General features: G+C 36.4%; 6 protein-coding genes and 1 pseudogene across 6 annotated transcripts; 5 read left to right on the top strand and 2 right to left on the bottom strand.

Moving 5' to 3' along the window:
• Positions 1 to 189: 189 nt before the first annotated feature.
• Positions 190 to 3147, top strand: LOC141838783 (vesicle-associated protein 2-1-like). Its single transcript, XM_074726361.1, has 8 exons — positions 190 to 427; positions 500 to 570; positions 697 to 778; positions 856 to 971; positions 1068 to 1199; positions 1293 to 1319; positions 1762 to 1830; positions 2737 to 3147. Exons 1-8 carry the CDS (start codon positions 373 to 375, stop codon positions 2869 to 2871), a joined length of 687 nt encoding a protein of 228 aa, XP_074582462.1. The 5' UTR covers positions 190 to 372; the 3' UTR covers positions 2872 to 3147.
• Positions 3148 to 3217: 70 nt separating this feature from the next.
• LOC141838785 (nucleoside diphosphate kinase-like) lies at positions 3218 to 4258 on the bottom strand. Its single transcript, XM_074726362.1, has 4 exons — positions 4149 to 4258; positions 3976 to 4024; positions 3653 to 3884; positions 3218 to 3556 (listed from the first exon to the last, which is right to left on the bottom strand). The coding sequence occupies exons 1-4, from the start codon at positions 4197 to 4199 to the stop codon at positions 3442 to 3444; spliced, it is 447 nt and encodes a 148-aa protein (XP_074582463.1). The 5' UTR covers positions 4200 to 4258; the 3' UTR covers positions 3218 to 3441.
• A 7038-nt stretch (positions 4259 to 11296) lies between these two features.
• Positions 11297 to 16739, top strand: LOC141839265 (GATA transcription factor 27-like). The gene is made up of 8 exons (XM_074726978.1): positions 11297 to 11715; positions 13392 to 13748; positions 14303 to 14729; positions 14839 to 14911; positions 15340 to 15443; positions 15525 to 15711; positions 15793 to 15910; positions 16233 to 16739. The coding sequence occupies exons 1-8, from the start codon at positions 11676 to 11678 to the stop codon at positions 16610 to 16612; spliced, it is 1686 nt and encodes a 561-aa protein (XP_074583079.1). The 5' UTR covers positions 11297 to 11675; the 3' UTR covers positions 16613 to 16739.
• A 330-nt stretch (positions 16740 to 17069) lies between these two features.
• On the top strand, positions 17070 to 19339 carry LOC141841229 (uncharacterized). Its single transcript, XM_074729370.1, has 2 exons — positions 17070 to 17695; positions 19285 to 19339. Exon 1 carries the CDS (start codon positions 17110 to 17112, stop codon positions 17689 to 17691), a length of 582 nt encoding a protein of 193 aa, XP_074585471.1. The 5' UTR covers positions 17070 to 17109; the 3' UTR covers positions 17692 to 17695; positions 19285 to 19339.
• A 1770-nt stretch (positions 19340 to 21109) lies between these two features.
• On the bottom strand, positions 21110 to 21894 carry LOC141841439 (FCS-Like Zinc finger 3-like). Its single transcript, XM_074729615.1, has 2 exons — positions 21601 to 21894; positions 21110 to 21518 (listed from the first exon to the last, which is right to left on the bottom strand). Exons 1-2 carry the CDS (start codon positions 21864 to 21866, stop codon positions 21341 to 21343), a joined length of 444 nt encoding a protein of 147 aa, XP_074585716.1. The 5' UTR covers positions 21867 to 21894; the 3' UTR covers positions 21110 to 21340.
• A 3274-nt stretch (positions 21895 to 25168) lies between these two features.
• On the top strand, positions 25169 to 25777 carry LOC141837893 (pectinesterase inhibitor-like; annotated as a pseudogene).
• Positions 25778 to 26777: 1000 nt separating this feature from the next.
• On the top strand, positions 26778 to 27365 carry LOC141841438 (putative invertase inhibitor). The gene is made up of 2 exons (XM_074729614.1): positions 26778 to 27035; positions 27108 to 27365. The coding sequence occupies exons 1-2, from the start codon at positions 26778 to 26780 to the stop codon at positions 27363 to 27365; spliced, it is 516 nt and encodes a 171-aa protein (XP_074585715.1).
• The last annotated feature ends 205 nt before the right edge of the window (positions 27366 to 27570 follow it).

Raw genomic sequence — 27570 nt, 5'->3', positions numbered from 1 at the left:
TAATATTAAAACTTTTATAGATTTATACATTGATGTATATATAATATTTTATTTAATCATATTTAGTTAGTTTATACCTTCACAATAATTTTTAAAATAATTTTATTTTTTAAAAATCCGAGGACATTTTAATTTTTAAAATTACGATAAAAAGAAAAATGGCGAGATAGGAACGTGCGTCATGCCGTCGTTGTCGCCCTGAACTGGGCTACAAGCCATTCCGTTCCATTCCTCCTACCAGATCGATCGCCCAAGACTTCGGCTTCCGTGCCCCTGCTGCTAATCTCGTCTCCTTCTTCGACTTCCTTTACATAGACTCCGCCTCCTACTGGGATTTCACCTTTCTTCTTCTGCTACGCCTCCAATCCAGCGATGCGCGGCGGCGGCCAGATGATCTCCGTTTACCCGGAAGAGCTCAGCTTCGAAGGTGAGCGAACAGTTTCTGCTTTGTTTTCCTCGCGTTTCTGTTTCCCTAAATACCGGATTTCGCGATGAATAGTTGAGTTGGAGAAGCCATCGCCCTGCAATATCAAGGTCGTCAACAACACGGAGCACCATGTCGCCTTCAAGGTATTCGAAACACTTGACTAAGCTTTTTCGGGTGCTGTATCTTCGATGTGGGAGGAAAGGGGGTTGGATTTTGTCTCACATTGAGCTCTGTAACAATCGGATCTGATTCTTTCGCTCCATGAATAGGTGAAAACGACGTCTCCTAAGAAGTATTTTGTTCGGCCTAATGCTAGCATGGTACAACCTTGGGACTCATGTACCGTGACAGGTATCCGTGCGATTGGCATTTTGATTGAATGCGTTGCGTTATTAGGCAAGTTTACTCATTTATGTTTACTTTTGAAGTTACTCTCCAAGCTCAGAAGGAGCTCCCTCCGGATATGCAATGCAAGGATAAGTTCCTCATTCAGAGTGCTAAGGTTCCCCCGACTAACGATATCGACGAAATCCCTAAAGACACAGTGAGTTTGTTTGTCGTATTGGTTTGTTATGTTAATACCTAATACTAAGAATGTGTTGTGTTTTTTGAGTATATAATCTAGTTTCAATCTATGCAGTTCAATAAAGATGGTGACAAGGTGATAGAGGAACTCAAACTTAGGGTTGTTTATAATCTCCCCTCGCAAAACGGATATGAAAATTTGGAAGAAGAGTCTGGTCTTACTTCTTATAAGAGCAGAGCATCTAATGTAAAACTCACCAGTCCCCATGTTTGTTTCCAAATGTTTTCTTATGCTTTCTTTTATTGCTTATGTTATATGATTCATTTCTTTATGCCTCAGGTGTTGAAAAATTCAAGTGCTGATGAGGTGAGCTACATTTGTCAATGCTCCTTATCCTTATGGTTTGCTACTCCAATAATTATCGACAAATTCAAGTTTCTCAGCTAGTATTCTTGATTCTGTCTAATGAGACTAAATCTTATTGAATTCCATGAATATACAAATTAAAATTGAGAATGAGACGTGTATGTTGATCTTGGAATAGCACATGAATTTTTTCTTTGAATATTTTTGGATCAACATGTTCCTTTTATATTTGTCTCGAGACAACTAAATTGAATGGGGGCCTCACATGGAAATTGTGTGAGGGCTCCCTGTCTAGATGTATGATCCAGCTGGTTTATCAGCTAGGATTAAATGAAAGGGAGATCATGTGGCATCTAAGTGGGTATTTATAGCACAATGTTGTGGTAAGTCTCTTTTATCCAATTTTCATCTAATCTAGATACTATTGAATGTTCAAATGCAGGCATTGCAACAGTTGAAGGAAGAACGTGATTTTATTGTTCATCAAAATCATCAGTTCAAAAGGGAATTGGTTCGTCATTTCCTTTCATTTTTATCACTTCACCTTTGACCATATTATTTTCTATTTCCTTTCTGTTAAGCACATTCCATGGGACATACTGCAACTCATCTATAGCTCACAAATGATCTCAGAATTTGTGAAAGTAGATGTAAACTTGTTAGGAACTTGTACATTAATTTGACTCGCCCCACCAAGCTAGGCTTGTCTAAGACAGAATCAAAGAATCAGAAACACATACCCTAGATATCTCTCTCCAATTGAAGAAGCCACATAGATGATTCTAGGCAAAGATTAATTCAAAACTGAAAAGAAGGTTGCTGCTGGAATTAAATCTCAAAACACCCCAATTTCTAATGAGAAACAAGGCTTAGTACGGATAGACAAACACCCACACGCAAGAATTGTCCAAATCCAAGAGGTCAATGGGAAACTTCCTGCTTGTAGAACCCTAGCCCAACCTTAAGATGAGATAGAAGAAAATTTTTAGATCCCAAAAAATAAAAAATCACATCCATAGAACGAATGGATGGTTCACCATATCCATAAGCAGAGGAGGTTGCCTCGGATAAAAACTCACATGAGAGAGTGTCATCGCCAGGAAAGGGTAAAAAGGGTTACATGGTTAGAGAATAGGGAGAAGGATTAATAACCCAAATATCTTTAAATGAGTTCAGGTTCAGCACTAACCCAATCAAACTGACTCAACTTATAAACCATAACTAATCCACCGAAATAAATTAATTTAGCTTCAACAAGAACCATTAAACTCTAATTATCCCCAAATAAAAACTAATTTCTATTATTTTCACTTAATTAAATTCAGCTTCAACAGAAATTTGATTCCAGCTTCAACAAGAACCATTCAACTTTTTTTGTAATTTATATTTTCAGGAAATGTTATTTGTAACTTTTCAGGAAATGTTGAACAAACGCAGAAGTCGCAAAAGTGATGCTGGTTTTTCCATGACTTTTGCTGCATTTGCCGGCCTCGTCGGTATAACATTTGGGTTCATCCTGAACCTTCTATTCACTGCATCACCGAGTTCATGAACTGTTAGCAGACCTTCAGAGTTTTAATCCAGCTTGCTTAAATCCATTACCACTTCACTTTTCTTTAAGCGTGTCTTTTGTCCCTCGTTCGCTGCACTAAGAAGGTGAGTTGAGGTTTCATTAGTTTTCACATTCACCTGTTCAATTCTGTAGCTTGAGGGTGTGTGTTTGATCTATAAGTGTGGGAAAGAAGGAACTCTCTAGAGGATCATTGATTTGTATACATTATGATTTTATTCCCTTCTTAGAATGTGCATCATGTTTCATCGATTTTCACATTCTTCTTAATTTTGATCAAGACTTACAGATTTATGTTTGAGGTATAATACAAAGTCACATATGCATATACGATCCAAAGACCCTGATTTAACCAAACCAGTAACCATGTATCATAAGATTCACCAAACATGAAATAACATCGAAGATAACGCATGCAGTTCGTGGAGATCCACAACTACAGCCACAAGCACAACATGAAACTAGGGTTCTTAGGAAAAGCTGAAACAGGCAGGGTTATGCCCTTGAATCTTACAAGGGTTCTTAGGAAGGAAATCCTTCCATCTCTATTCTCTACTCGTAAATCCAAGGGTGGAGGCTGCTCTGCCACTCAGAGATGCTTTCGGGGAACCACAAAGCGATCTCTTTCCTCGCGCTCTCCACAGAGTCACTTCCATGAATCACATTCCTGCAGAGATGGATCGTGATTACATAACAAACCTCTGTCAGGATTCATGTCGAGAAGAAGAAGGGGGGAAAAAAAGACAATTGGGGAAGAAATCACCTGCCGATATCAATCGCATAGTCTCCACGGATGGTTCCGGGGGCAGATTCAGCTGGGTTGGTTGCGCCAATGATCTTGCGTCCAGTGACCACAACATTCTTTCCCTCCCACACCATGGTTACCACTGGACCAGAGATGATGTACTCCACCAGGGAACCAAAGAAGGGCTTAGCAGAGAGGTCGGCGTAGTGCTTCTCCGCAAAGGAGCGTTCCACGCTCACCTGCTTCAACCCTGATCAAGCCACAAAGTTCCCCATAAAAATTTCAACTTTCTTCTCTACGACATAAATGAAAAGACAGTGGTTTATATATTTTTCTCTTGCCTTTCAAGTAGAATCCCTTTTTCTCAAACCTGCTAATGATTTCTCCAATCTGGTGGACAAACGAAGAGAAAAATCGTAAAAATTGGGTCTTGGCGAATCAAATAGCACAGAGAAAGGGGGAAAATCAAGCGAAAAAAAAGGAGAAAACAAAGGGACGGGTGAATTTAACGAACCAATCCGCGTTGGACGCCGTCGGGCTTGATCATGATGAAGGTCTGCTCCATGTCTGAGCTCGCTTACTTTCTATCGCCCGCCGACGCCGTGAGAGAGGAGGATGATTGATGATGACAAAAGGCAATGCTTTTATAGAGTGGGAATGGAACCCATCTGGAAACCCTAATTCGGACTAGTTTTCATAGAAAATTCGATTTACCACAGCGCCCTCTTCTTAAATGAAAATTACCACAGCGCCCCGGGGCAGTGTAACAGTAGGATATCCGGATTGTAACTTAGGGACCCGCGGTTCGATCCCTAGCTACGATGTATTTGTAAGAATTTTTCTCCAAATGGGGAACACAATCAAAGGATACTGGCATCTGAATTGGCCGCCGTATGCGCTTCCCGATTTATTCTGGTAGTCGGTGGGAAACTTCCGTGGAACCGAACCGACCATCTCAGAGATGTAGCTATTGGGATTATCATTTTTTTTATTTTTGAGAGGAGGTGAGGGAGGGAGAGAAAAAGGTAAAGAAAAAGTAGAAAATTATTAATGTTTTGTTTGGGGGGGGGGGGGGGGGAGAAAGGGAGAGAGCGAGAAAGACAAAGATAAAGAACGAGTATGAGAATTTTAATTTTAATTTTTTGAAATGGAGTGAGTTAAGAAACAAAGAGAATGATAAATTTTATTTATTTTTATATTTATAAATCATTAAAAAATTTATATTTCTATTTAAAATGAAAGAAAGAAGAAAAAAATTAAAAATATTATATTTTAATTTTATCTCTATTTTAAAATATTAATTCTTAAATTAATTTATTTATTTAGATATCTCATTTTTTATTGTTGCTCTTCACACAATGCATTTTGTCATCGCTTAGTGTTCAATCGCTTCCCCTCTACGATGTTAGCGTCCACTTTTACTATAAATCTTTTCGATGACAATAATAAAGAAAACAGAGACAGATAATCTTAATATTTTTCTTCTTCTCATCCAGGACTTAGCATATATTATCGTTCTTAAATTTTTTATATCCCAACTTTTATATGTAATATTGATAGAATTTTACAATTTCTTATCCGTCCTCTACCTACATTATCTTTTTTAAAAAATAAAAATATTTTTATAACTTTATATATTTAATTTTCATTTCCTTTCCTTTTCTCCTAAAAATAAGATAATACTATATTAATGAACCTTCCATCCTTTTTAAATAAGAGAAATATAAATATTTTATTTTTCTTCCCTTTCTCCTCCTTTCCTTTCTTTTTATTTCTTTTTTTTAAATAATAATATTTTAAAAAATATATAGATAAAGTGAACTTATATTAAATTATTTTAATCATTAATTATATATATAGTCTTTAAAAACTTCTATATAATATTATGGTAGATAATATTATGTTGACCAAAATATAAGATTACTTGCTGAGTTTTACAATTTGTTTAGGTATATCTGTCAATGGTAGGGATTTTAATTTCCTTCTAACTCGATGTCTGATCTACCACATATGGAAGGATATTTTAGACCCGATCAAATAATTAGATAATCAAATATAAAATTTTTTTAATATGAATATGAATGTTAGTCTAGTAAAATTATCCATATCTAATTTGAAATATATATATATATATATATATATATATATATATATATATATATATCCATTTATTATTATTTTTATTTCATTGGTAACCAATTAAAAAAATAATTCTTCTCCATTTTAGCTTCTCTTATACGTTTAGTATGTTTATTATATTTTTTTAGATATGATATTAATTCTAATTTATTTTTTTGTTGAATAATGATAATAGTTGGATAGTGAAGAAAATAATAATATAGAGGATATTTAAATTTTTAATGAGTACAAGGATGAATATCCATCATTTGATGAGTACGGTGATAAATATGAAAGCTGAATATTATATGGGAATGATTATGAAAATACATATAATAAATGAAGATGGATATGGAAGGAAGATATAGATTCCGATTATCGCACAAATAATAGTGCACTTAATTTTTTTAAAGAAAATTAAAGAAAAATCTACATTATTATGGTTAGATTAGCTTTTAAATTCTTCATCCTTGCCCAATTCTTTTCTTCTGCAAAAAAGTGGAATCTGTCACCTTAGCGGCCCCACGACCATTTGTGAGGAGGTAAATCGAGAAATTACAGTTGGTCATGACGCAAGAAGGTATTGTCTGACTTCGTCAAAATTCGAACTCTTGTCCTCTTCTACAACTCTGCTGTGTCGTAACCAACTCAACTATGTCTCCATCTATCTCATATACATCCAATCAATTCCTTTATATTATTTAATTATTACCACTTAATTAGGGGGCTCCTGCCCAATTCTTGAAATATATCTCGCTTACATTTCTCCATCTATCTCATATACATCCAATCAATTCCTTTATATTATTTAATTATTACCACTTAATTAGTGAATAAATAAATAAATAATTTAAAATTATTTTCTTTTTTATATTTCTATTCAAATAGAAACAAAAATAGAAAAAATGAAATAAAATCAGTGACCTACCATAAAAGTAAACAAATGATGTGTGCACTTTCTCTCTCTTGTAAAAAAAATATATAGAATTCATCACCTCAGCGACTTCACACGATTAGTCCCACGATCAATTGTGAAGAGGTAAATCGAAAACTGCAATTGGTCACGACGAAGAATACACTTTCTCTCTCCTTTGTAAGCATGACTAATATTATCATCATGATGCCCAAGATTTAATACGATGATAGAGCAATCATAAATATCTATAGTTTAATTTTTTTATTATAAGGTATTTTTTTCTGGTGGAATAATAAACCTAAGATGTTGGGTTGTTAGGCTTCGTTGCTAGCGCTTCAGATTACCCTTGATGATCATGTTTTCTCTATTCGCGTTTTAAAATTTTATTTCACTAAATAAGTAGCAAAAGCGTAATAAATTATATATGTTGGATGACACGAAGCGAAAACGGTATCAACTAGTAATCTTGAGAAAGGTTGTTTCTACTCGTATTCACACTGAGAACTCCTTGAGACGATTTCACTAAGTTATGTATCGTGTCTCCATTTCGATACTAGTCGAAGAAAGGAGACGAAGCGATCCGAGAGAGAACTTACGATCCGATTTTGTATCTGACGGCTCAAAACAACCCGATGATACGAATCCAATTAAATGGAGGCAATTAAGTTGTCGTTTGAAAGGTCGGATGGCTCGTTGTCAACGAGGGGTAACCAAATGGCGTGAGAGTTCCAACAACAATAATTATTCGTCAAAACAATAGCCAAGGAGAGAGGAAGAAGGATACCTCGCGATGGAGAAACAACTACTGCTTCTCCTCTTGCTTGGCATGGCAAGAACCACTTCGAGCTAGTGGTGGCTAGAGGAGGAGAGGGAGGTCGGACCCTTGGACGCCGGTGGAAGATCACCAGCTAGACCCTCCTTTGGACAGCGACAACACTGCCTATGGTGGTTGATCGACGACACAAAGAAGATGGGTTGGGGCCGACGACTAGAAGAGAAGAAGAAGAAAAAGAAAAACCTAACACTTAGCGTTTCTAATTCCGTTAAATCTCTCTTCTTTAGAGATATATTTATAAATATCTAACGGGTTTGATTCGCAAACCAAAATTCATATCCGTTAGTCCAAAATCCGAACTGATAGCCTTAAGTTTGATTCCAGACTAAGTCATGTTGGTTGGTTCAAAATCAAACCACCTTTTAATTGAAATCAAACTAATTTGGTTTATAATTAAATCAAAGAGAATACATTCTGTCTTCAAAAGGCATGGCTCTTCCACGATTTCATTTTGACAAAATATCTTTCATCTAGTCCAATCAAAATCAATTTCTGTCGATTTGAGAATTCAATTCTCAAATACGTTTCATGTCTTTTGGATAATCTCGTAGTGCGTATAACCTTATGGATTCCCGATTTATGTTAATAGTCCATAATTAATCATTAATTATGAATCGATCATGAGTGATACCTAGTAATACATCATAACCTCCAATTAATTAGAAAATCATAGGTGATTCTAGAACCATTTCTAAACCCTTCAGCAATCACAATTGTTCATGCGTCTGTTCCTTTCACTCATCTTATACCCGCTTAATATTGGTGTAAGGAGTACTAGTCTGCCTTCAGGATTTTGATGTTTGACAATATATTTATGTTTAGTCAGTTTGACCAAAGGTTGATCCAAACAGAACCTGATGTTTGGATGTGAGTGAAGTATAGTCACATCAGTTTGACCAGATGACTAACAAGAAATCCTAATCAGTTAGACCGGACAAGGAGAAGTCTCAGTTGAGGCCAGACAAGAGAAGTCCTAGTTGAGGCTAAGCAGGAAAAGTCCTAATTGAAGGCTAGGTAGGGGAAGTTTTAGTGAGTGAAGCTGGGTAAGGAAATCCTAACTGAAAGTTAGGCAATGAAAAATTCAAACAGATCAAGAGTGATCAGATGTTTGAAAGGTGAGAAGTCTACCGAGTGACTAGTCCTAACTAGAGGTTAGGTAAAGGAAAGTCCAAACAGGTCAAAGTTAATCGGATGTTTGGCAGGTGAGAAGTCTACCTCTGGAAGTGACTAGTCCTAACTGAAAGTTAGGCACGAGTAAGCCTAGTAGGTTAGACCTACAAGGTAAGACTTAGATTAACCTAGTAGGACAGACAGACTACAAGTAAGACTTAGGTTGCTTGCATGTTTTTATCTTCCAAGAACCAAGAGCTGGAAGCAAGACTAAAGAAGCATAAAAGAAGCAAACAACAGTCGAACCAAGTCCGAAGTCAAGTTAGGTCAAACCTGAGTGGACTAGATCCAGGTGTCTGAATCAGGAAAAATCGACCCTGATAGACCGATAAAATTGGATCAGAATAAGATCGATCTGGAGCGTCCGGAAAGGGATCCGATCACCTGAAAGCGTCTATATAAGGAGCCTCAATGTGCAGCACCAGGACAATTCTTCGTCCTGCGATGTTGCTGAACGCGACCAACGCCTCAATCGTGCAATCAGAAAAGTTCCAGGAGGAGTGCGCTGTGCTCAAGACTTTTAAATCGGCTAAATGAGTGTTTGTTTAATCATTTAATCTTACTCTTGTACTTTCCTCTTTTATTATATCAATTGTAAGACGGGTTTCTCTACCTCTGAAAAGTTTCAGAAAGGAGACCACTAGTGGATGGACGTCTTTCATACATAGACCTTAAACGTACTAACCCTAGACTGTTAGGAACCAAGTAAAAATTCATGAGTCGTTTATCTTGTATTTAATTCTGTTGCTAGTCTCTGTGATAGAATGAATGAACAATGAGTGTTATTCACCCCTTCTAGCGCACGCACTGGTCCTACACTTAGTTTAGGACATAGTTATGTGTTAGTTCCCACTAGATTGACTACGTCGCACATAACCCAAGCAGTAGTTCCTTGTCCTACGGATTCAAGTTACTCAAAACATCTGTCTAAAAGGATCGCCCTCTTGACGTGTTTCTGCTTTGACTAAAGACTTATGAGTAACAATCTTAACAAATGGCTATAGGGTATACGTCTTCTAATAAAAAGAGTGGTAAATCCTCTGTGAGCTACTCAATCACTTTTGGGCACTTCAACTTATACCCAATCATCTCGAGTTCACGACTCCGTAAAAACGTTTGCTTAAGATGTTAAAATATGTCTTTATAACTAAGATGACTTAAATACCTCAAGTTAAATGAAACTTACACTCGAGCTACAATAAGATCTTCATAAATATATATAGAACCATATGAAGTTTCATGGCAACTCACTTTCGATAAACTAGTTACTCTTAATCAGCATCCATATATTGACTCTCAACATTCTAATATTTTTAGTCAGTTTAAATCAGCTACTTAGTAAAATCAAAGAGTTTAACACATGTTAGTCTTACAGAATCAATGATATCCAGTCTCATCAAATCATCGACTATAGAATATTTCAATATATATGTATATAATTACATATGTAGAGATACTCACTAATTATGATTCAATCATAATTTCTCTCATATTATGTATTGTATTTTGGACCTCATCAATTGAGTTTAAGATCAAATTAAATACATAGAGAATGTATACTCAAATAGTAATTTTATTTATTTAATAAATAGTTTATTATATAAGATGATTACCTTATGATACCTCTTAAATATAATAGAGCGATGAAAATTTCTATAGGATCGAATCAATTATCCCTAAAATTAATCTGCTAATTATATATATATATATATATATATATATATATATATATATATATATATATATATATATATATGAAATTAAAATTTATAAATAAATCTCATGATCACATATTTTATTAATCCTTCCAAAATATTAAATGTACATATTTATCTCTAACATACCCATTGAGATTGAGGGTTCTATTGAACATCATAATTTATCTAAAATCCTTTTGTCAATATTTTAATAGAGTTAAGCTTGAAAGCCAATTCAATAATAATCATCATTACATTAGTATTTTTACCTTTGAACATGCCATTCATATTAATCCCATAATCATGATAAATTGATATATCAAGTATATAAAAAAAAGATTTAAATAGATAAAAGTATACATAAAAGATGATATATTTTGTTGCTCCCAAAATAATGATGTAGTAGTTAAGGTCTTTCTATAGATCTTAGGGATTTCTAATTCGTCACTCAGATATGTCGCACTGCAAGAGTGATTTTCTTTCGGTGTGAGTAGCGGATTAAAAAAAATGAGTTATCTGGATAGGTCATCGTGAATATTTTTCGATTTACCTAGTACAGACTAAAGAAAGCAGATTGTTTGGATGGATCATTACAAATCCTTTTTGATTTATTTTAGCAATTGATAAAATTTGTTTACGAGATTAGATCGATCTTAAGATTAATTGATATAAATTAGATAGATGATGTTTAAATTAAAATTAAAATTAAAATAGTATGGAAAAATATTAAAATATAAGCATAAACAACCCCATGCTTTCCGAACGCAAAAACAAAGGGAAAAGGTTGTACGAATAAGTAAATGAAATAAAATTATATAGATAATAAGATGAATGAAGCAAAGACAAGGAAAGGAAAGCCTTCTCTTACTTAGTCATCTCCTCCACTTTTCTCCCCCCATTTAATTTTGATTAGCCAGTGGAGTCTTCCCTTCCATTGGATTTGCCCACTCTCCCCATCCGACCTTGCAAAATTCCTCCTTTTTGCCTCTCCATTCCTCCATCTCTCTCTCTCTCTCTTCGCCTGTTTCCTCTTCCTTTCCCCCTTTCCTCTCCTTTTTTTCTGTGGTCTGCTTGGACTAGAAACAAGAATTCTAGAGCTTTTTTGTTCAAAAGAGGGCTGTTCGCCTTACTACTTTGTTTTCAGCTCTTTGGAACTGTTGGAACGTAGAAAAGATATTTTCCCCCCTAATTTTAGCGGAATTCTGCACATAAAAATCAGATCTTTTATTTTATTTTTTGCTCTTTTCTATTCTGCGTTGATTTCTATCGGGATTATTGGAGGGGAAGAGGGAAGGGGTGAGACAAATGGTAAAGGAAGGACCTTGCCGTCATTGTGGAGTTACAAGTGAGTTCCTTTGCACGTTTATGAGCGGTTCTGGATCTTGGACTTTCTTCCCTGATTTGTTCTTCCATTTGTTGTTAGTTTTCAATTGATTTGCTCTCTTAAAATTAACAAATACTTTTGTGGACAGTGATATAAATATGTTCCTACGGTTCTTTCCTTATTGTTTTCATTAATTTCTCCCGGACAGCTGGTTGCTTGTCGTCAGATTTCATTGCTGAAACATGCTGAATGCATTATGGAATGCAAAGCAGTTCCCGAATTATTCGGCTAATGTTTGTTTGTTGTGTTCTGTTGCTCAGTTTCCATAGTCGTCCAGGTCTAAGCTTTACTTAGTTGGATGGGAATCATCATGTGTAATATACTAATTTTATTAATTAAGTCTAATTGAATTCTTCTTCATTCCATTAGGTTCTGCCTCTAATAATGATTTGAAACCCCCAAGTGGACTGCGAGTAGCTTCTTGGAAACATTATTACCTCTCTAGCAATCCATTAAGATGTAATTTCACAGGCTGCTTTAGAGAAATTTCTGTGATATGCATTTGTGTTGGCAAAACTGGAAGATTTTTGCTGCCTTCTCCCTGTTCCAATAGTCAGTTTAAAACAAGGCTTTTTCCATTGCTTGGGAATTAGACTGATACATTTTGCTTCCAACTTCATAATTTGTACTCCATATCCAGTTAGGTGATTGTATCCATTTTGCACTTTTAAAACACACTTTATTCTTGGATTCAAAATTCTAGTGTATCCCAGAATGCAATTTGCATTGCATTTTTTTCCCTTAACACTAAACTTTGAGAAAGCGTAATAATGATGAGGAAACTTGTTACTTCTTATGAAGAGCTTCTTTTAACTAGAAGCCAACGGAAAAGTCCTCATGAAGAGCTGAAGGTTTACATTGTTGTGTCCCGTCCATTCATCTTCAAATCCTTTTTCGATGTTCTAGGAACATGTCTGGACCTGAAGCTTATTTACTTGAGGCTTCTTCTCCTGTCATTAAGAATACTTAGTAGTGCTAAGACTTCATCCTATTTTGATCACTTTTTGTGATTCTTGTGTATTATTTACAAGCAAGTGCTTCTTTCAAGTAGAAAATGATACCAATGATCGACAGTGATTCAATCATTGTTAACTTATCTAGAACCTTGAAGTGATGAACCTCCTTTGCTAATCTCCACACAAACATAGACAACCTTATTCAGGAGTTCAGTTTCATTTACGACAATTCGACAGAAGACCTTTGATAGGAATGCCATTTATCGCGAGGAAAGAATTATATAGATGGTTTATCATGGCATGCCATCATTTAAATTGAATTGTGATGTTTTAATATCTGTGGAACTAATAGACAATATTACATCCTACTGCTTCCAGAAAAGTTTAAATTCTTATACGCTAAGCTTTATACTTCTTAGTTCCTACTAAAATTTCCCTAGAACTTGCATGTCTTTTCATTGAAAACCATTGTTCTTTTCATTGGTAGCATAATCATGTTATGTTTATCTCACCTTATATGATTGTTGCTCGTCTTATTTGTTTTACTTGGCTTGAGTTAAAGGCAAGGATATATGTTTTAGTTGTGATCTAGATTTCTGCCAGCAATCTCTTTCATTATATAAATTATTATTATTGTATTTTTGATCAATAGTGTCATCACTAAACCTTAATGTGGAGTAGGTACCCCTCTTTGGAGGAATGGGCCACCTGAAAAGCCAATTTTATGCAATGCATGTGGTTCCAGGTGGAGAACCAAGGGTTCATTGACAAATTATGTGCCACTGCATGCTCGAGAAGCTTTCAATGCAACTGAAGTAAAAGTCCCCCAAAAGATAACTGTATTCTTCAAAGAGAAGAAACTGCAAAAGAAGAACGAAAGCTGTATATTGGAAGGTGATCATGAAATGCCGCATTCAGACCAGTATTATCATAAGATTGTTGAGGGAGATACAAGCAATCGATCTAGTTCCGGATCAGCCATTTCAGGTTCAGATAGCTGTGTGCATTTTGGCACAACTGATGCAAGCGAGATAACAGGTTATCATCCTTTTTATTTTCTTCTTAAATCAAAGAAGGTCATGATCCTTGCTTGTGAATCCATGAATTGTCAATCCTTTGCTAGTAACTTAATTTGTTGGGCTAATGACTGATGATAGATCCTTTCGCTTTGATTCCGAGCTTGTGAAATTCTTATATATATATATATATATTGAATCCTTCACTAACTAGCTTAAGGCTTTATGATAACATAGCTCATCAAATACTGATAAAGATACTTATTTCTAGAATTTAAAAGAAAAAGGTTGAACTTTTGTACCTAGATTAGCATCAAGTTTGAAACATTTAAGCTCAATGATTGAAACTAGCCTTCTTAGCACCACTAGTCTCCTATTCCTTTTAGTAGTGCTTCATGAGGAATAGGTAAACATCAAAATGCTCTAATTTCAATGAGAATTCTGGAACGTTCAAAATTTCATCACTTCAATTTTGACCATCAACTTCCAGTATCCAGAACATCTTTCTTATACAAAGCTCTAACCTGTCACTATTGCTTACAAATTGTTCTTCAATTTCCTTAATCTACTTTTCAGGTTCAGTGCAGTCAAATGTATGGGACTCACTAGTGCCTTCTAAGAAGAGAGCATTTTTGGCTTGCCCCAAAGCTTCTTCTATTGAAAAACTTAGGAAGGATCTATATTCCATTTTGCATGAAGAACAAGCCTCAAACATGTCCAGAACCTCAGAAGATGACAATCTGCTTTATGAAAGCGGAATTCCATTTGATTCTTCTGAGATTGGCTATGGAGGTGTACTCATTAAGCATCCATATCCGAAATCCATTGAGGAAGAATCAGAAGCTAGCTCATTTCCAGTAGATAAACTTAAAACCATTAAGGAAGGATATTCAAGCTCAATATCCGCACCTGTAAATAGTGATAACAAAGGAACCAGTTGTACTAAATCTAGTGTCGACACAATGAAGTCGGCAGCACAAGTATACCGAGATACCATCAACAGGTACTATCCTGAGGCTTCACTTATTGGCATGAAAAGTGACTCCGGTAACATACTAATAGATTTAAAATTAGCTTGATTTGGAATTTGAACATCCATCTGTCCTTTGCAGGGACACAATTTCTCATGGACAGATGATCATGTTACAAGATAGAGATTCTCCTCTGGGTTATGTAGATTTAAATGTAAGAATCAAATTTTTGTTTACATCAATAGAGTGTAGTTTTGCATGTCAGTTAATGTAATATAATTGCCTTCAGTGTGCCATGTAGAAGAGCAGCATAATCACTTTCCTTATCAACTTAAGTTTATGGGATAAATGCATTGAATCAAATTCAACATGGTAGAAGAGCAGGAGAAGGAACCTTTTAGTGTTTGAATCTCGTCAAGATCACAAATTCAACATATGAATATATATATGTACTAAGTCAGTTTTTACTTGCCAGTGTATCACACTTACCTAGTCATGTCTTAGGGGATTGTTTGGAATATAAGCATTGATCGACTCGTATCCTAACAGCTTGAGCATTTGGATAAGTGGTCAGTCATTCAAATTTAATAGTCCCATAGCACACAATTACTAAGATTTTTGTTGCTCATTCTTGCCTCATAGGCTTTGATTGACTTTGAGGGTTTTACAAAATATTTGACATATGAGGAACAACAGAGATTGATGAAATATCTACCATTGGTCGACACTGCCAAACCTCCTGAAAGGTTAGTTAGTCGCATCTCTATAGTTTTATTCTTCTAGTTAGAGAAACTTTCTAGTTCTTGTGCTGATTGTTTATTTGGCAGTCTCAAGGCAATGTTCTCCAGCTCCCAATTTCTGGAGACATTTTCCTACTTCCAACTACTGCTTCGGGAAGGAGTTTTCGATCTCTCATTATCCGAAGCAAATGCTGAGGAGTGTAAAACTTTAAAGAGGCTTGTATTACGAAATTGCAAGAGAGTTGAATGGTCAGAATTCTACCAAAAATTAAAGGTACAAAGAACTCGTATACACAAAGCATAAATATATGGCATGTGCCAAGTTTTGACTGATAAGTTGCCTCAATTCCTATAGGATGCATCCTCTATTAAGATCAGAGAAGGAGATGGAACATTGAGTAAACCCACATTTCCTCGGACTTCCAATTTAGCATCCCTGAAAAGGCAGCGAGACAAGCAACATAACTGTTCAGGTTTGTTTCCTGGATTCAATTAGATGAAGGAAAAAATCGATATGAGTTTCGAAGCTTGTGTTACTTTGATCATTCTTCCCCAAATGAAGGTCAAAAGTATATTCTCTTGATTATTTATGACTTCAATTGTTTTCTCAACCACAAGTAGACATATTAAGTGCACATTTCTGAGAAGAAGCATGCATATTAATATTCCATGGAGTTCAACGAAGAGTTAGCATGATTCATGTAGCTTACACAAACTAGTTAAGACCAACACAAGTTAATGATGATATGCTGAACTGATTTTTTCCCTTCTCCTAATTCAATTGGTTTATTTCAGATATCAAAAACCCTGTGAAAAGTACTAAAAGAGTCTTCAGACCTGAGCTGATGAATCCTCCTCCTTCACCATCTGCAAATCAGCTGGAATCTAGTGCCGTTTCGAAAGTAACTGATGGCGCAAACAAGTTTCTTGACGATGAAGATTGTTGCTTCAGTCCGAGAAGGTTTTTCGCTTCTCTTCCTGATAGAAATTCGATGTTGTTCGTCGCCGACAGTACCGAAGACAATTTGCTTCTCGACGTGCCATCGAGCGCATCATTTCCTGAAGCACAACTACTGTGCCATCCATGGGAGCAGAAGATGAACCAAAACAGCTCGACTGGAGAGGGTGGAGTTGAAGCTCGTGAGCAACCATCTTCAAGTTTCAGTAATAGATAATTAAACACTGACATTATATACAAACTGTTTTTCTTCTTGTACGATTAACCAATAACCATGGCGGAATAATTTGTAAACTAGTTGAAAAATAGAAAAGATTGTAATCTATTGACCTTTGGAGATTTTATGGGTGGACTTGGCTTGGAGATATAGCAAGTCAACGGTCAACGTTGTCATCCAACAAGGGAGTTTGACCCGAGGACTTTTACCTGGTCAGCCCAGTCTTACGCGTGAATGGCGGTTCGAACCGGCAATTTTCTATATACACCCCCTTTTCTTCTTCCTTTTAAGCAACGTCCTCTTATAGTGGCTAGGTTGAATGAAAGGATGTGATTTGAGAATATTGAAAGCGAACGGGATGCTTATGACAAATTACCTAACTCGGTTACGAACTTTATAACGGGACAATGTAACAGTCGCTGCTATATTATTCCTGCCTGCCCATTGCGTCGTTGCCCTTTGCCCTCGTCTTTCCTTCTCCGCCAGATCGGAGCGCGATGGCGAGCTACGGCGGCGTTCTCCGGCGCTCCGCCTCCGTAGTGCAGCGCGCCCGAGATGGAGTTCGATCCACCCGCAAGGCTCTGGCTCGCTTCGCCAGGCCTCAGTCCTTCGCCGCGCCGCCCGACGCCGAAGCTGCTGCTGTCCGCGCCGTTCGCAACCTCCGATCCTTCCGCTTCCATTATGCGCTTCTCATCTGGATCCTGATCCTCGCCTCCCTCTTCCCCCGCCGCCGCCCCACCATGCTCTTCCTCATGGCCGCCTCCAAGCTCGCCCTCTTCTTCGGCGCACTCCTCAAGGTCTTCCCCAATTCTGCCCTTATCCAGCGCATAGTCGATCGAAGAGTTATGGGAGCGCTTGTGATCTTCGTGATCGGGACCGAGATCGTGGTGACGAGCGCTGTGCTGCAGTTTCTGCTGGCGATGGCCGTCGGCGTGCCCTTGGTACTGCTCCACGCCGTGTTCCGCGCGCGGGACGACTTAACGGCTGAAGTCGAAGAGACAGCGGCGGTTGGAAACGGTGGAGAATTCAGGCAGATCGTGGAGAAGGAGAAAAAGGAAGATCTTGAACTGGGTTCGTGATTCTGTACGATTACTAATCCCTTTCCTCTTTTACACACATCATGATTAATTTGTTTACATCCTAGTACTTAGTTATACTTGTTTCATGTATACTGATACAAAGATTATAGCTTTCTAAGCAAAGTTAGCCCATCAAAATGGAGAGAATGCAGCAATGAGGGCTGTCCAATCTTTGTGGAAAATGAGAAATTTTTCTCAGATATTTTTTATTTTATTTTATTGGTATTTTGTGATCTATCGTGTAGGATTTCTTAATTTCTATAGTTATGTAAGCAAAGTTTAAGCTATGAAATTGGAAAGCATTGAGCAAGCAGTGTTGTTGTTAGAATTTATGCCTAATTTTCTCCGGTTCAGTCAGATTTAAAAGGAAAAACTTTTTCCCTATTTCCTTCGGATCTGTATTAGGATTAACTGATTGCTTGAGATATTAGAGTATTGCTGCAGATGGCCAGTGTTTGTTTCTGATTCACCTCCCAGTTTTAATCAAGGATGGGAATTAAGATACTGAACCTGTTTTTGTAGGTTTGTCTTTGGTTCTTCTAATTGTTTGAGATTGTAAAGTTCAATGGAAAATTGAAACCTGCAATGTAATAGTAACCTAATTTATGGACAGCCAACACCATGACTAGATCAGTGAAAGCTATTTAGCTTGAATCTGAATACGAGATTGCTTGAGGATCCGATACCAGCAAAGTTTTTTCTCCAAGTCTGTGAGATTACTTTGTTTTTGAAGCTTTGTATGTCTACAATCCTTGCCTTCAACATGGCTTTAGAATACATTTCTGGAAGCTTTTATCTAAAGCAGGTGGAGGATGTTCCAACTATTAATTTGGGTTTTGTTAACACATTTTTCTGTGATTTTTTGATATATTTTCTTCTCAAAAGTTAGTTGTTAGTTGTGCTTTCCATCTACTAGCCAAATGCTGAAAAATCCAGTCGAACCACTAAAGTTTTTCTTGGTAGAATCAATGCAAAAATTAGCTGACAGGTATAGTTGTAAGTATCAGCAAAAGAATGATATGTGCTAACTAAGGATTCTTCATTCATCTACTTGTCCAATAAACTCATTCAGATCATTTTCAGTCTTTTAAAGAAGTCTAATCACAAGCAGATGTATCACCAGTGCTGGACTTTTAAAGATTGTACCTCTGGCTAAATTAGGATTAGTAAATGGTTTTAGTTTATCCTTAGCTTTGTCTTAATATGAATGAGTAGGATAGATATTCCTTCATCAAAAAATGGAATGAACTAGGCATGAGATTTGGTCACAAACACTTGGAGAGCTAATGGATTATCTGTTGATTTATGATCTTAAGAATGAACTAGGCATCAAAAATTTCTTAAGGCTGTGCTTCTTGTTGATTCACATTATCAAATTTGAATATCTCAAAATAATCAGAATCTCTTCCTTTGTTATGTTCCTATTGAATCCCTTGAGCCAAGAATGACTTTCAAAGGTCAAATTTCTCAATTTCAAGCCTTTTGCTATTATAGAATTATTTTTTTATTGATATTTTACTATATATTTTTTGACTAGTCTGGATTTTTGGTAAAATCATTTGTGACGATACTTAAAGAAAATTTCTGTAAAAGGTGCAATTCGTCATCTCAGCGGCCTCACACGGTCGGCTCCACGACCATATGTGAGGAGGTAAATCGAGAAGTTGCAGTTGACTACGATGGAGGAGGGTATTGTCTCGGCGAAATCTGAGATTCGAACCCTTATCCACTTTTGCAATTCTGCTCCGTCGTAACCAACTCAGATATGTCCCGAGGATAAAATAAAACAATACTATATGATCTACGATCTACAGTGTCAATGGATGCATAGGCTCAATGCTCTCGTTTTTTTTTTTTTTTTGCTTGGCCTAGCATTAGCATAGCTTGAAACAGGATTAACCTAAGTAAATTGTGCTCGAGTTAGCCTGAGCTTGAGCTTAACAGTAATTAAAATTTAATTTTAAAAATAAAAATTTAGTAATTAAAATCTTAACAGTAAAGATTAATAGTTTCATTTTATAACATAATAAAAATCTTTCAATTAAATATTTTCTAAAATATTAAATATTTATAATGTTGTTATTAATTTATGAATAAAAAATCATGTCAAATTCAGCGGCTATGCCAACCGCCAAGTATGATCATTTGTTATCCCCGTGATGGTAAAAGATAAAGTATTTTTAAAAATAATTAAGATTCAAAATTCAGATAGCGTTTCCATATAATGTTTGAATAATTAATGACATTGGGACATGTCAAGAGCCTGTTCATTTCCTAAATGAATATAATCAGTGTAAATTGGATATCTAATATAAAAAAATTAAAAAAATATGGTCATTTATTGGGCTGGAACAGTCAAGTTTAGTGTTTAGTTCCATCTGAGCTCTCAAGTAATATAAGGGATTTATCAGGTAAGTTTCAGGGAGGATTTATTAGATTCACTTATTTGAAATTTATTAATTAGTTTCAGTTTTATTTTGAATTATTTAAATTTATTAATTAGAATAAAAAAATTTTAAAAAAAAATTAAAATCGAATCAAATTAATTAATATAATTATTTTTTTAAAAAAATTAAAATTTTAAAATAATTAAATCAAAATTTTAAATTCGATTCGTTCGATTATTCAATTTAATAGAATTTTTTCTCTTCCCTAGCTCGACCGTTTGTCCGATTCATTGAGTGGCGAGTGGTCCAATTCATTTTTATTAATTCGTAATATAATTAAAGTTGGAAAGTTGGCACCACAGCTGCCTCTTTCACATGGATGCATGTTGCGACAAATCATAAATAATTAGAAGAAAAATCATAAATAATTGGGAATTAAGAGAGAAATTAATTAAGAAAAAAAATTCTCAAAAACAAATATTCAGAAAGAAAGCTGAATATTATTAAGGCAAATGTCTAAATAAACATGGGAGTTTCATGATTAGTTGGGAAATTTTAGATGTTTTATTTGCATTTTCGAAAATTTTTATTCTCCACGTTAATTGTTTGGTATTTGCATGTTCATGATTTTTTTTTTTTTTCTTAAACCTTGCTGATGCATAATCTAATTTCGATGTGTTTTTCACTTAAAGAGTGTTTTATTAACATTTATTTTTGGCTAACAAATAAAGTGGAAGTTAATTATTTAAGCACCTTTTTCCATGTCCCAAAGTTCAACTTTGATGTTGAAATTAATGCGTCAAAAAAGTAAGAACATGGTTCTTTCATTATTTGAAAAAAAAAACCAAAAAAGGGAATTTGTAAATTATCGTGCAAGGCAAAAAGGCCAGATTGAGACATCTCCACGAACATCTCCTCTTGGGAACGTTGCCAGGTTTCTGTTCAACATCCGAACATCAACCAATCCCGAGTCAATTCCATGAGGCGGAATTTCGTAAGTAGATCACCAACCTTTTTGAAATCACGGATAGTAAAAAGTTTTTTTTTCTCCACTGATTAAATCGATCATGAAACCCTTGAGATCGCGGTTTACAGAACTCAGATTCATCTCATTTACTTCGAGATCGACATCAAAAATAAGAGTGAAGGGGAAAAGCTGTTTTCTTGCTGCAATTACAGTGCATGATGCTTGGATCTTGCTATTCTTCGCTTAATTTCTTCCTCCGGCGTTAAATAAGAGGAATCGCAAGCTCACCCGGCCGTCACATGGCGGCGACGACGGTTTTGTGAGATTTGGGTGGGCTATCGCCGCCGCTGGATTCCACGGGCCGGGGAGAAGAAGGCCTGCGAGCGAGCTTCCAGTTCTTCCTGATCTCCTTTCCCTCGTCCATCTCGATCTGCTCCTGCCGGCACTCCACGCTGCAGAAGGGCAAATCCCCTCTGCACCCATCGATCCATCAATCGATCGGTCGATCGTGAAATAGACCGATTACTGCATTAGGAAGGGGCCAAAAAAGCGAACCTGTACATGAAGATGTCTCGGTTTCCGGCGATAGGCCTACGGCAGCGGAAGCAAGCGTCGAGGAAGTGGCTCGGCTGCTCGTCGTCGAACCCGTCGCAGAAGAACCGACCGAGCGGGGAGGAGGGCGGCTTCCGAGGCCTCAGAGCATATTGGGACGTCGGAGCGCGACGTGGACGGAGATCGTCGGGCGGAGGAGGGTACCCCGACTCGAGATCGGAAGAGGAGACGGAGGAATCGAAGGAGAAGGAGGAGGAGGAGGAATCCATGAGAGGGTGAGCGACCAAGCGTCGACGGCTCTGCTGTGGCTGGCAACGAGTAACGCTGGTATTTTATTTATATATAGAAAAAAAAGGGGAAAGTGCTCTCCCTTTATTATTATTTTTGATTCAGGAAACGTTGCGGACCAAAACCATTGGCTCGATTTTGCAGATGAACCATCGGTACTAATAGTATTTGCACAACCGCCATTTGAAACTTGAGAGGAGTCAATATGTGAAAGGACTAATAATTTATGACCTTTTAATTAAAAGAGGGCACTTGGAAAGAAATTTATAAAAAAACACTTCTTAATTTTTATTCTATTCTTCTGTAAAAAATATATATAGAATCCGTCATTCCAACGGACCCACAACCATCTTGTGCAGAGGTAAATAAAAAAACTATAATTAATCACAACGGAGGAGGATATTGTCTCAGTTTCGTTGAAATTCGAATTCTTGTCCTCTTCTACAACTCTACTCCGTTGTAATCAACTCAGCTATACCTCGGGACTTCTTAATTTTTATCCTAGAAATGTACTTCTTTGTCGTATTAGTCATTTAACATTGGTAATTAATATTGGTTAACATTGGTCAAAAGTACTAAAACGCTAGTTAAATTATTTTAAATTAATTAAAATTACTCTAATTTAATTAAAATTATTAAGCTTTAACCAAATTTGTTAGAAGTGCTAGAGTAATTTTCTTCACAGCTATAATATGGAACCAACACTTGTTAGAACTACTATAATGTTACTATACTGATTATAAATGCTTCAGTTTAATTAAAATTATTTTAGTATTTTTAGTCAAAAACTACTATGACATACAATAATTTTTATCAAACTATTATGAGATAAAGCAGTTTGATTAATTTTTAATTAAAATTAAATAAAAATATATAATTAAAAAATAGCATGGTGGTGTAATCAAATCGAACCAAACAGAATATTAAAAAATAGCTCGGTTCATTTTTCCTAAGCTTTAACTTGACTCGAGTTTGATTTGAGCTTTAATTCTTAAGCTTGAGTTCGGCTTATAATGAAATTAAAAAGTTTGCGAACGGCTCTAGTTTGATTTGAAAATGACTTATTTAAAAGTTAAACGAATTTAGTTTGAATTTGATTTGAAAATGACTCATTTAAAAATTAAATAAATTTATATATATATATATATATATATATATATATATATATATATATATATAATATATATATATATATGATATGATAAATGAGTTTATTCGAGATTATATTCGTGAGCTTTTTAATGAACATGTTCGCGAACCTTTAAACAAATATGTTCTCAAATTTATGAATCAAATACTGTTAAATTTAAGTTGGATTCGATAGTATTTTTGAATTTGAAATTAGACTCAAACTTAGCTTGTTAATTTAATTAAATGAACTCTAATAAATTTTTTTTCAAACTGAACTGAAATTCGAATAGCTTACGAACGAAGCTCGTATACGCCCCCGAGGCAATTGCTTCAATTTGGGCCCCTTTTTTTAATATAATTTATAAGTTAGTCTAAATGGTAGGATTGACGAGATGCAAGCAACCTTTTTCATAAAAAAGACCCGTGAATTTCGATATTTCAAAAGGAATCTAGACTCCCATATAATATAATCATGCCGCGCCATGAAAAATAAATAAATGCAGGAATAGGTGGGACTGGTGGGGCGTTTTAGTAGTTAATTTTGGGAGGCAATAATCTATCCATTAATTGTCCCCTCCACGGAGGGCAACATATTGAATTTCACAAAAAGGACACCTATATTTTTAAAAATGGCATCCAAATTTTCAGATGCTTAAAAACAAAATATATTTTCTTTTCTTATTTTAATTCAATTAAAAAATGTATAAGTTAATTAATACTAAACTGTGGATTTGGGCAATTGGCATGGACCACAAACAACGTACGCGAAGGGCCTAAAAAAAACACAAGGCAATTAATTACATGCCCAATCGCTATCAATTTCATTTTTAAAAAGGGGAAAAATCATAAAAAAAGGAATATGATTTAGTTTGGGATTGACTTATTATGCACCGGTTCATTACTTGATTTAATCGGTCCAATTGAACCGCTATCGAGGTCCCTGAATGAATTAATTGGAGCAGAAGTTTCTAGTCGTCTTCCTGGGTCTGCGTATGCAATTGCTTGTTTTTAGAACCGTCAAACACGCGTCAATTTATAACAGCTGTATCAACATATTAAAAATTTATCATATGACATGATGAAGCAGTCCGACTTATCAACTTAACGGATTAAAAATCTCCAATCTAATCTAATCCAAGATGGATTGCAGATTAGATACATCAATCTACGAGTCTATCAAAACAAATAAAAAATTAAAAATTTTAAATTTGAATTATAATTGAATTTATTAAGTTGAAAATTTTAAAATTAAATTGTAATTTAGACGGATTAAGCTCATTAATTCATTGAATTTTTTATTTTAATTTTAAAATTTAAAATAAATTAATAAACTTTCTCAATTCGTGGAATAACTCAAACTTGTCGTGGGTCAACCCACATAGGTTGCGGGCTTAGGTGAGTCAATTCATCTGAATCCATTTTAAAATGAATTGATAAAATTTTAATCCAACTCGCCTAAATTGTTAGTGGGGCAAATTAATCCGATGATTCAATTTAAATTGACGATTATACTTATTTTGTGGCATTTGTAGTGAACTATTTTTATAATTTATATGAAATTGGTGGTGGCATTGGTCTGACATTTTTAATTTTAATTAAAATTGAGTATATATATATTTAATTTTTTAAATTGATTAATTTTGATGATGATCAATTTAATTTTATAAAAAAATTTTATCGATCATCAAAATAAATCTAGAAGCATCAATAGTGGTGGATGATTCAAGTTTTTTTATTATTCATGAATACTTGAGAGACTACGTCACATATACTAGCACGGATAATAAATATAATTATATAGTGGTGTCCGCGTTAAAAATAATTTTTTTTAGAGTTCATTATTATTATATATATATATTATATATATAAATATAATACAAAATAAAAATTAATAATACATACGCTGTTTATGATATATATATCGTAGTAGAAATAAAATAATAATAATAATCATTTATATAATATAGTTTGGGCATTCAACCGTTATTCATAGTGAAAATTAATTTATACAGGCCGGGCCGATGTCGTAAATGGGCTTCCAACTCTTTAGCTTCTTCCCCAAGTCAACAAAAATTCTCTTTTTAACGAACTGTATAAATAGCCGTGTCATTTCCCTCAAACATTTGAATTTTTCTTTTTTTGGAGAAAAAAAATGGGAACGAGAATAATGAGAGCCGCTGTCCTTTCTCTGCATCCTCCTCTTCCACCCATCCTTCTCCTCTGCGACTGCAACCGACCGGCCGCTGCCGGCGCCGACCTCAAAGACGATGGCGATGGAGAAAGCCTGCAATCTCACCCTGGACCCTAACTTCTGCTTGGTCTCACTCCAGGCCGACCCCCGCAGCCGCTCCGCGGACCTCTCCGGCCTCGCCGCCGTCGCCCTCGACCTCGCCGTCGCCAACGCAACCGCTACCATAGCCAAGCTGTCCGACCTGCGCGCCTCCGCTGCTGGTTCCTCCTCCGCCAAGCCCTCGACCAGGAACAAGCTCGAGGCATGCCTGATCCTCTACCGGAACGCGGTGCCGCCGCTGCGGCTGGCGGCGGAGTTCCTGGCGGAGAAGCACGTAGAGGTGGCCAGGGCCATGATGGAGGCGCCTGTTTTCGCGCCGGGGAGCTGCGGGCAGCTGCTGGGGCGGGTGCTAGCCAAGGAAAACGACGATCTCTTCAATCTCATGCTCATCTCCAGAAGAATTGCAGAGGCTTTGACGTCATGAGAATTTAGTGATGAGCTGATATTGTAGTGTTTGCTTTGCTTGTTCAATTGAGCTTGATTAATTAATGATGGCTTTTTTTCCCATTTAAATCAACTATAACTCCTGGAACTATGACGAAATGAGGGAATAAATTTGTCTGTGATCCTGAAAGTTTTCACTTTGCTTGTTCTTACAGTAATCTCATTACTGCCTTTTGTTCTTGTTATTCTAATTCAAAAATAAATAAAAGAAGCTTTCTTTTTCCCATCTTGAAGACGAACTTTAAGTCTGAAAACTGTTGCCCACTTAGTTTATCAGCCTATCTTTGCAATCTAAGAAAAAGGAGTTCTATTTTGTTTCTTTTCACTCTTCAAAATGATGAGTTCGATTAGGGAAACCTGATTCTGTATTATTCATGTTGTTAATTTTCACCCAACTTGCATGTTTTTATTCATGTTCTTGTGTATCTAGTCTGTCATTGTAACTGTAACTCTGCAGAATGAGAAAATGGTGAACTTGTTCATGCAAAAAAGTTCTCCAACCTTTCTACTGTCTGTCATCATAAATCTGTAAAACGAGGAAATGGTGAGCTTGTTCACAAAAAATAAGTGATCAAATTTTGTTTATTTATTTTTCCTATTATTCACTGAATAAAAAGGATTCATTTATGCATTTGTCTCTTAAATTTAATTGGCACATTTATTGTTTTACAAGTTCTTTAATTCTCACAACTACCCTCTGTTTCCTGCACCACCGAAGCCATTGATGCCATTTAAAGCTTTGCAGTAATAAACTAGCAGAAGTAGTAGTTGTTGAGATCGGAGACGGTGGAAGATTTATTGCCAAAATAAATGCGTTTGGAAAAGCTTTTTCTCTCCCCATCCAAAACATTATTAAATTTTCCATTTTGTAGTTCATATATTTCTAGAAACAAAATATATATGATACTGCAATCAATTAAATCTCTGTTCTTCTAGCTCTGGCATTACTCATCTCCTGCTGCTCAACTCCGACTCCAAATTAAGCAGAGATCTCAACAACATTAACAAGAAGAAGAAGAAGATGACGATGATGAAGCACTGGATGTTGCCTTCTCTACTTCTCCTCTTCTTCCTGCGATCCATTTCTGGCTCCTCTTCTAATTCTTCTCCAAATATAGAAGCTGTTTGCGAAAATGTGCAAGACAGCTACGTTGACAAGAAGTACTGCATCAGGACTCTGTCCTCCGACGTCCGTAGCCGCGGCGCCGACGCTCGAGGCCTCGGCGTCATCGCCGCCGAGCTCACCGCTGCAAAGGCCGTCGCCATCAAGTCCCACATCGAGCAGGTCAGTCGATGGCGAAGCTTAAGCGTTATAGTCGAGCAGTAACCTTTACATCATATGATTGCAAATGGGCAGGCGAGGAGGAAGGCAAGGGATCGTTACGGGCGGCGGCTGGCGGAGGCGGCGCTGGAGATATTCTCGGACGTGATACCGTCGGTGCGGTGGGCGGCGGAGTCGATAAAGGGGGAGTTCTACGCGAGCGCGGGGGCGGTGCTGTTCGTGGCGCTGGACGCGGCGTCCGCGTGCGTGGGGGTGGTGGAGCTGGGCAAGGCCGCCGACGAGTACGTCAATCTGGCACTCCTCGCGCAGGCCATCGCCGTCCACTTGCATTAGCTACCTAACCGGCGGTGGCCGCCCGGCCACTTTCATTGTATTCGGTTTACGTACATTGTCATTCCAATCTTTTGTTTGATCGATCTAGTAGTCGACGCTGCAAGCAGTTTCAATCAACGCACACAAAACTTCTTACCTCGATCGTCATCCGATTTCACGGCGACCATCGACCAGTTTTCTTTTCTTGCTCGTCAAAATTTACGTA

This window comes from Curcuma longa, chromosome 11 (assembly GCF_044706935.1).
Source record: "Curcuma longa cultivar G26 ecotype Majalengka, Jawa Barat chromosome 11, ITB_CL_G26_1.1, whole genome shotgun sequence".
In the NCBI taxonomy this organism is placed as follows: Eukaryota; Viridiplantae; Streptophyta; class Magnoliopsida; order Zingiberales; family Zingiberaceae; genus Curcuma; species Curcuma longa.
Note: the sequence above shows the minus strand (reverse complement) of the source record. Positions and strands in the feature narration are given on the sequence as shown.

Excerpts from the sequence above, each read along its gene's own strand:
- LOC141838785 (XM_074726362.1), bottom strand. The coding sequence starts at position 4,199 with ATGGAGCAGACCTTCATCATGATCAAGCCCGACGGCGTCCAACGCGGA. Across the intron at positions 4,025-4,148 it reads ACGGCGTCCAACGCGGATTG|ATTGGAGAAATCATTAGCAG; the intron begins GTTCGTTAAATT and ends TTTGTCCACCAG. Across the intron at positions 3,557-3,652 it reads TATGCGATTGATATCGGCAG|GAATGTGATTCATGGAAGTG; the intron begins GTGATTTCTTCC and ends CCATCTCTGCAG.
- LOC141841439 (XM_074729615.1), bottom strand. The coding sequence starts at position 21,866 with ATGGATTCCTCCTCCTCCTCCTTCTCCTTCGATTCCTCCGTCTCCTCT. Across the intron at positions 21,519-21,600 it reads CGAGACATCTTCATGTACAG|AGGGGATTTGCCCTTCTGCA; the intron begins GTTCGCTTTTTT and ends CGATGGGTGCAG.
- LOC141839265 (XM_074726978.1), top strand. The coding sequence starts at position 11,676 with ATGGTAAAGGAAGGACCTTGCCGTCATTGTGGAGTTACAA. Across the intron at positions 15,444-15,524 it reads ACTGCCAAACCTCCTGAAAG|TCTCAAGGCAATGTTCTCCA; the intron begins GTTAGTTAGTCG and ends TTTATTTGGCAG. Across the intron at positions 15,911-16,232 it reads CAAGCAACATAACTGTTCAG|ATATCAAAAACCCTGTGAAA; the intron begins GTTTGTTTCCTG and ends GGTTTATTTCAG.
- LOC141841438 (XM_074729614.1), top strand. The coding sequence starts at position 26,778 with ATGATGAAGCACTGGATGTTGCCTTCTCTACTTCTCCTCTTCTTCCTG. Across the intron at positions 27,036-27,107 it reads TCAAGTCCCACATCGAGCAG|GCGAGGAGGAAGGCAAGGGA; the intron begins GTCAGTCGATGG and ends GCAAATGGGCAG.
- LOC141841229 (XM_074729370.1), top strand. The coding sequence starts at position 17,110 with ATGGCGAGCTACGGCGGCGTTCTCCGGCGCTCCGCCTCCGTAGTGCAG.
- LOC141838783 (XM_074726361.1), top strand. The coding sequence starts at position 373 with ATGCGCGGCGGCGGCCAGATGATCTCCGTTTACCCGGAAGAGCTCAGC. Across the intron at positions 428-499 it reads GGAAGAGCTCAGCTTCGAAG|TTGAGTTGGAGAAGCCATCG; the intron begins GTGAGCGAACAG and ends CGCGATGAATAG. Across the intron at positions 1,320-1,761 it reads AAAATTCAAGTGCTGATGAG|GCATTGCAACAGTTGAAGGA; the intron begins GTGAGCTACATT and ends GTTCAAATGCAG.